This window comes from Vigna radiata, chromosome 7 (assembly GCF_000741045.1).
Source record: "Vigna radiata var. radiata cultivar VC1973A chromosome 7, Vradiata_ver6, whole genome shotgun sequence".
Taxonomy (NCBI): Eukaryota; Viridiplantae; Streptophyta; class Magnoliopsida; order Fabales; family Fabaceae; genus Vigna; species Vigna radiata.
The window spans coordinates 38884012-38890730 of record NC_028357.1 but is presented as its reverse complement, the minus strand read 5'-3'; the positions used below and the strand labels follow the sequence as shown (position 1 = coordinate 38890730).

The following is a 6719-nucleotide window of genomic DNA, read 5'->3' as shown; positions in this document are numbered from 1 at the left end:
TATATATATATATATATATATATATATGTATGTATATACACGTTTTCCTGTTCTATAGAAGACTTGGTGTGTGATTTATTGGTTTTAGCTGAAGACAAAAAACCGGAACCCTAGCAAGCATCAATGGCGTCCTCGTCGTCGCTGGCGAAGAGATGCCACTACGAAGTGCTCGATCTCCCCCAAGACTGTTCTCCCGAGGAGATTCGCTCCTCCTACCGCCGCCTTGCCCTTCAGCGCCACCCGGACAAGCTCATAAAATCGGGTATCTCCCAAGAGGAAGCCACCGCGCAGTTCCAGGAACTCCAACACGCATACGAAGTTCTCTCCGACCCCAAGGAACGCGCTTGGTACGATTCCCACCGTTCCCAAATCCTCTTCTCCGACCCTAATTCCCTCTCCAAATCGGTCGTCCCGGACCTCTTCTCCTTCTTCTCAAACACCGTCTATTCCGGCTACTCTGACACCGGAAAGGGCTTCTATAAAGTTTATTCTGATGTTTTCGATAAAATCCACGCCAACGAAATCAATTTCGCGCGGAAAATGGGGCTCGGAGTTGAGGCGGTTCGACAGGCTCCTCTAATGGGGAACTTGGATAGCCCCTACGCGCAGGTCACTGCGTTTTATGGATATTGGTTAGGGTTTTGTACTGTGATGGACTTTTCTTGGGTGGATGAGTATGATGTTATGGCAGGGCCGAACCGGAAGTCGCGGCGGCTTATGGAGGAGGAGAATAATAAGGCGAGGAAGAAGGCGAGAAGGGAGTATAATGATACTGTGAGGAGGTTGGGGGATTTTGTGAAGAAGAGGGATAAGAGGGTGATTGATATGAGGGTGAAGAAGAATATGGAGATGGAGAAGAAGAAGGAGGAAGAGAGGGAGAAAAAGAAGAGGTTGGAGAAGGAGAGGAAGGAGAGGGCCATGGCGTATGAGGAGGCTGACTGGGCTAAGGTTGATAATGAGGAGGAGGTAGAGGAATGGGTCGAGGAGGGGGAGGAGGAGAAGAAGAAGAATGATAAGGAGTTTTATTGTGTGTTATGTGGGAAGAAGTTTAAGAGTGAGAAGCAGTGGAAAAATCATGAGCAGTCCAAGAAGCATAAGGAGAGGGTTGCGGAGTTCAGGGATTCCATTGGTGATGAGCAGGATTTGGAAGAAGGAAAGGAGGGACTGGGAAATGAGGAAGATGGGGTTGGGGTGGATGGTGATGGTGGTTATGGGGTTGGTGATTTGGAAGCGAGGATTCGGGATGATCTTAATGTTGAAGACGGGGTAATTAGAAACGGGGTTGAACCGGATGATGATGATGATGGCGGTGGTGATGAGTTTTCCGATGCTTCGCATGTGAAGGAGGGGGAAGATTCCAATGGGTCGGTTAATCTTGATGTTAGTGGCAATCAAGATGGTGATAACGATGAAAATGGTGTTCTTGATGAGTTTTCCGATGCTTCGCATGCGAAGGAGGGGGAAGATTCCAATGGGTCGGTTAATCTTGATGATAGTGGCAATCAAGATGGTGATAACGATGAAAATGGTGTTCTTGAAGCAATGGTGGCTGGCCACAAGAACAGAAAGCCGCGAGCTTCAACCCACAAATCCAAGGCTTCAATATTTCCATCTCAAATTGAAACTGAGAAGGATGAATTTGGCCCTACGGAGTACAACAACCGGAAGCCCACGAGAAAGAAACGTAGAGCTAAGAAAGAGAAGGGTAGGGAAAATTGGGAAGAATCTCAGGGGACTGCTTCCAGTTGCAATGATGAGAACATAAACGGTAAAGGAAATGACAATTCTCATGGAGAGGAGTCTTGTTCCCAACATTTTACGGAAAATGGGGATAACATTATTGGGAATGAGCAGGTTAGTAGAGGTAATAAGATTTCAAACCAACCCGCTGATAAAAAGGGAGCTGGCAAGGACACAAAAATCACAGCCAAAATTTCATCCAAAGGAAGAAAAGCAAAGGTAAGAACTTCGGAATATACCTGCTCTGTTCTCCATGCCTCATAAGTTGTGAAGTTTGGACTCCTCTCTCAAATGGTGTGTTGTGGTGTCCAAAATTCCCTCCTCGCTCAGGTTTGGCTTCCCCCAAAATCGAGGAGAGTTGAATGAGAGTGGGTTTTACATTAATTAGACTAAATTATCTTAAATTCAATAGTTTTATTTGACTGTTCTAAGCTCTAACTATATAATAAAGAATTTGCTTATCTCTGCTCCCTGTCCCTTCTTATCTTTTCAACCCAACAGAATTTTTAGAAGGACCACACACACACTTAGCCATGTTGTTCTGATCGATTAGCGAGCAATACCTGGTCGTAGTTTGTTGACATGACAATCTGGGTTGTTCACTTTTCCAATTTTTTTCATGTTTATTCTGTATTATAGTTTTTATGTAGAGGCACTTTCTATTGTTTTGTAATGTTTTCTGGCCTTGCCTTATTATCAAGTTGCTTTTTGTGCTTCATAAACTGATTGTGATTTTGTTTCTTGAATAAGGTGACATCGAAAAACATTGGTAATACTTGTGATGCGTGTGGAGAGGAGTTTGAGTCAAGGTAATCTTATGCCTCTATTATTTATCAAGATAAAATTTCATATTGTTCTAATAATAAATCTTGCTATATCATACTAAACTGTTGCATAACTTGGTTTGATTTGCTACGCAGAAATAAATTACATAAACATCTTGGCGATTCTGGGCATGCGACAATAATAAGAGGTCGATAAAGGAAGCTGCAGTTGGAATTATTCAATTCAAGCGCTTCCCCGAGTATAATTCCAGTTCCAGATATTTACCGGCAAAAGATATTGTTCCATTCTTTAATTCTTAATAGTGTTTAAGAATTTTTGTGTAATCCTTCGGCAGAATGATTCTGTTATTTATGTCATAGTTGAGAGAGACATGGATCCCTTAGTATGTCAATTTTTTAGTTTCATGTCTCGAGCAGAGAAGTGTTTAAACGAATTATAGTAAAAGAAAATCTTGATTTATTATAGATGATCATTTTAATCTTTGGAGATATTCACCTAACAATCTTTTTATGAGGTTGATCTAATTATGCATTTTAGAGATAATGAAGTGTCTAAAAGTTTTTATTAAAAGAAAAGTTTGGGTAGATGAGAGGATGGAATGAAGGATGGCTTAAACCGAATTGAAGGGAAAAAAAGGTGAGCATTAATATTTGACGTGTTTGAAATGGAAAGGCGATACTAGAAGAAGATCCCAGGTAAGGTATTTGCTGTAATCAATAGGGACATGTTAATCGAAATCAATAGAAGGTCAAGTTTTATGAAATGAGCGGAAGATAAAAAGGCACGACACGTTATATTTTATATTATATTTTATAATGATGCTGTAAGTGAAGAATATAAAAAGAAAGGCCTATAACGAATTAGAACTTCAATTCAAGAAAGGATAATTGAAGCAAATTGAAAACAAACCAACAAAGCAACAATCACTATGAATAATAACTCAAGTTATATGGACTCTAAAAATGTTTAAGGTAGTTGTTAGATCGATTATAGAAGGATATGAGAGTAACTTGTTCAAACTTCAAATTCAACTTATAAGGGAAGATAGAAAATATAAGAGTTAAATACTATTTTCGTTCGTGTTTTTATGGAATTTTTTCAACTTAGGATTCGTTTTTTATTAGATTTTCAATGTGATTTATATTTTAGTAAATTATCTTTAATTTGGTTTTTTTTATCATGATCTAAATTGTTTATCAAAGATGATCAATGTGCACCATGTGTAAGTTTCCGATTTTTATTTTACTTTTAATTTTTTAATTTTTTTCTTTTTAATTTAAAAAAAGTTGATCACGTGAATATTGTCATATTATAATATCAATTCACATGAAGTAAATGTTAATGTCATATGTTAAATAACTTAAGTATTAGTATCATATGTGTAGGTGTCTTATATTCAATTTAATTCTAATTTTCGTTAATTTTGTTTAATTTACTTTCGATGTTTGTTAATTTTATTTAATTTAATTTCAATTTTATTTTTCTAAATTAAAATCAAATTTAATTTTATTAAAAATCACTTTTTTTATTAATTATTCCTTTCTTATTTTTAAATTAATTTTAATTATATTATTGAAATATAATTATTACATTTATGTGATTTTTCTACATGTAAAAAATACAATTAGAATTGATTTAATAAAGAAAAAAATAATGAAGAATATTCTTTATAATTTTTAAAATAAAGAAAAAAAATTCTTTGAACTTAAAAAAACGAAAAATTATTCTTCTAATTTTAAAATAATAAAGAATTTTTGTTTTAATTTTAAAAATAATGAACAAAATTAACAAAATTTGAAATTAAATTAAGAATTTGAATACAAACACCAAAACATGCACTCATACCGACTTAAATTTGAGATTAAATTAATAGTTGACACTTATATTACCACTGTTTACTTGACACATAAACAACATTTTTTAAATTAAAAAATAATTTTATAAAAATTAATAAAAAATTAAAAAACCACAAACTAAAAATTTCATCTTTCATTAATTTAGATATCATAAAAAACGAATTTAACATAATTTACAAAAATAAGAATCACATTAAATATTTAAAAAAAATTACATTAAACAAAGTCACTATAAAAATATTTAAGCCAAATTATTTTGTATTTTACAAATGATTTGACAAATTGTGAAACAATACATGAAAAACACCTTTAAGAACAAAATGACCAATTGAATGTTGATAGTTACAATTTGAATCACTAATGTACTTGTTTGGTAAGTTATTTTTTCCACAAGTTACTTTTGTTTGCATTGTTTTTGTAGCTAAAACCCAAAAAGAAACAAAAAGACACATTTGGATGTCTGGACAACATCAATTCACAACATAAGCAACTTCTACATTAAATTAATATTATGTGTAAAGGGTTAAACAACAATACCCTAGTTAGATTGATTGAAAAAATAGTGCTTTTAGCCCTATCAAGAAATAATATACTTAAGTTGATTTACTTCGAGAGAAATGGAAAGTACGAACCGTCAAAACTAAATCCTCGAAAAACAGTTGTGTCAGGACCAATATTCAACATTTAAAGAATTTTTTGGCTTTAAACAATGTTAACTTTGAGTTAGATTATTTACTCTCTTCTCTATACTTGTTCTCTAGTTTAGGACACCCAGCTTTTTCCTGGAACTCTAGGGTGGTCAGATCAATCTAGAATATGGTTAGAACAAAAAGCAGTACACAATAACAAATATACATGCAATGCAGACACCAGCATAGTTGCAAATTAAAAGGTAGTTGAAGCACTGAATGTGAGGGTTGAGTTATCCAATATCTGTACAAATTTATGCCTAAAGTAAAGTAATCACAAGGATTTAGCAGCACCTTCTATATAAGCAATGGCCTCCGCCTCCGAAAGTTGTTCTCCCTCTACTAACCCTTTAATTAAGGAGTTGGCATACGCTTTATTAGGGGCACGTAATGGTAGCTTCCCAGATTTGAAACGTTCCATATCAAGAAGCGAAGACCTGGATAAAGTATCATAAATGTCAATGCTAAAAGACCTGGATATGCACAAATACAAATTATAATTTGTTACTCACGTCATGGTAATCACAGGAATATCTTGCTCCTTTCCTAAGTAGACAACATTACCATACCAAGCACCCTGTCCAACATTAAAAAAAAGAAAAGGTCATGAGCACATGCCTGAACTAAACAAAATAAAATAAATGCATTAATTATTATCAGAAAAATAAGCACATACCTTGACAACCTCCAGGGAGTTGAACTCCTTGTCAGAGATCGCATTCAAGGTAGTTATATCAAATAAAGGAGAGCTCGCATCAAGGCTTAAAATGTTCTCCTGAAATAAAATATCATTGAACTGCTCTAGCCTGTAACAAATGTGAACGCGAATCTAAAGTCAAGGCCTCCATTGGATACATAAGAAAGCCCCCCAAAAAAATGATTCAACAATGTCACCTCTAACAGGAAAGCTTTGAAAGAGACAGACTATCTGCGCAAATAGAAGCAGATTTGAACTATAGATTTACTTACGAAATTTTGTACAAGCACATGTAGGTCTTGCCTTCAAACTTTTTTTCAGGATTAAGAAATGCAACGCCTCCCAGTCCCCATGAATGCGATGAATCACGACCAAAGAATATATCACAAGGGAAAGTCTTCCACGTGATCTCCTTTGGCAGAGTTCTGTTCACTGAACCAGAACACTGCTTCACCATACCATCCACCTGAAAATCAGTCCTAAATTCTTCAAAATGTAATATAACAGAGAACAAAAGAAATCAAGCTACAGAAAAAAGAAAAAAACGGAAGTAAAAAATGAAAAGGTTTCAAATTCCTCATAAAATGAATAATCAATACATCTATTGATCAACCTATTGCCAGAAAGCACGACATTTAATATTGTCAAATAAGAGAAGTTCACTCTTTATCGTAAAAATACAATGACCTGCAACAAAGTATAATATATAATTTTTTCAATCAAAGAAAAATTCCAGGGCTAATCTACCCTTCCTTTGACAAATGTTTGAGAGCATTATCAAAAAAGTGGCAAAAGCTAATAAAAAAGAATAACTTATAAATAGCATAAATGCTGATGGAAAAATTGAAATGAATAACTTATAAATATGATCATCTGATTCAAAATTGTATTATTGCTTATCATTTTATATATATACATACATATATATATATATATATATATTAATGATTA

At 34.4% G+C, this 6719-nt stretch overlaps 2 protein-coding genes across 3 annotated transcripts in view; one reads left to right on the top strand and one right to left on the bottom strand.

The window, feature by feature from the left end:
• The first annotated feature begins 81 nt into the window (after positions 1–81).
• LOC106769374 (DNAJ protein JJJ1 homolog) lies at positions 82–3012 on the top strand. 2 transcript variants are annotated; one of them, XM_014654974.2, is made up of 3 exons: positions 82–1959; positions 2491–2549; positions 2661–3012. In XM_014654974.2, the coding sequence occupies exons 1-3, from the start codon at positions 124–126 to the stop codon at positions 2719–2721; spliced, it is 1956 nt and encodes a 651-aa protein (XP_014510460.1). In that variant the 5' UTR covers positions 82–123; the 3' UTR covers positions 2722–3012. The 2 variants fall into 2 exon arrangements, 1 of the variants encoding a protein (XP_014510460.1); XR_001376325.2 differs by lacking the exon at positions 2661–3012 and having other exon boundaries at positions 82–2070.
• Positions 3013–5232: 2220 nt separating this feature from the next.
• LOC106769428 (histone deacetylase 5) overlaps positions 5233–6719 on the bottom strand; it is a 5439-nt gene continuing 3952 nt past the window's right edge. The window contains exons 11-14 of the mRNA XM_014655045.2: positions 6041–6234; positions 5748–5877; positions 5584–5648; positions 5233–5508 (exon numbers count right to left, since the gene is read on the bottom strand). Of these exons, the coding sequence (XP_014510531.1) occupies positions 5346–5508; positions 5584–5648; positions 5748–5877; positions 6041–6234 (552 nt within the window). The 3' untranslated portion in view covers positions 5233–5345. The remainder of the gene's footprint in view (positions 5509–5583; positions 5649–5747; positions 5878–6040; positions 6235–6719) is intronic.

Bases quoted from the DNA above. Each gene is read 5' to 3' on its own strand.
- LOC106769374 (XM_014654974.2), top strand. From the start codon at position 124: ATGGCGTCCTCGTCGTCGCTGGCGAAGAGATGCCACTACGAAGTGCTC. The intron at 1,960-2,490 runs GTAAGAACTTCG...TTCTTGAATAAG, and splicing joins CCAAAGGAAGAAAAGCAAAG to GTGACATCGAAAAACATTGG. The intron at 2,550-2,660 runs GTAATCTTATGC...TTTGCTACGCAG, and splicing joins GGAGAGGAGTTTGAGTCAAG to AAATAAATTACATAAACATC.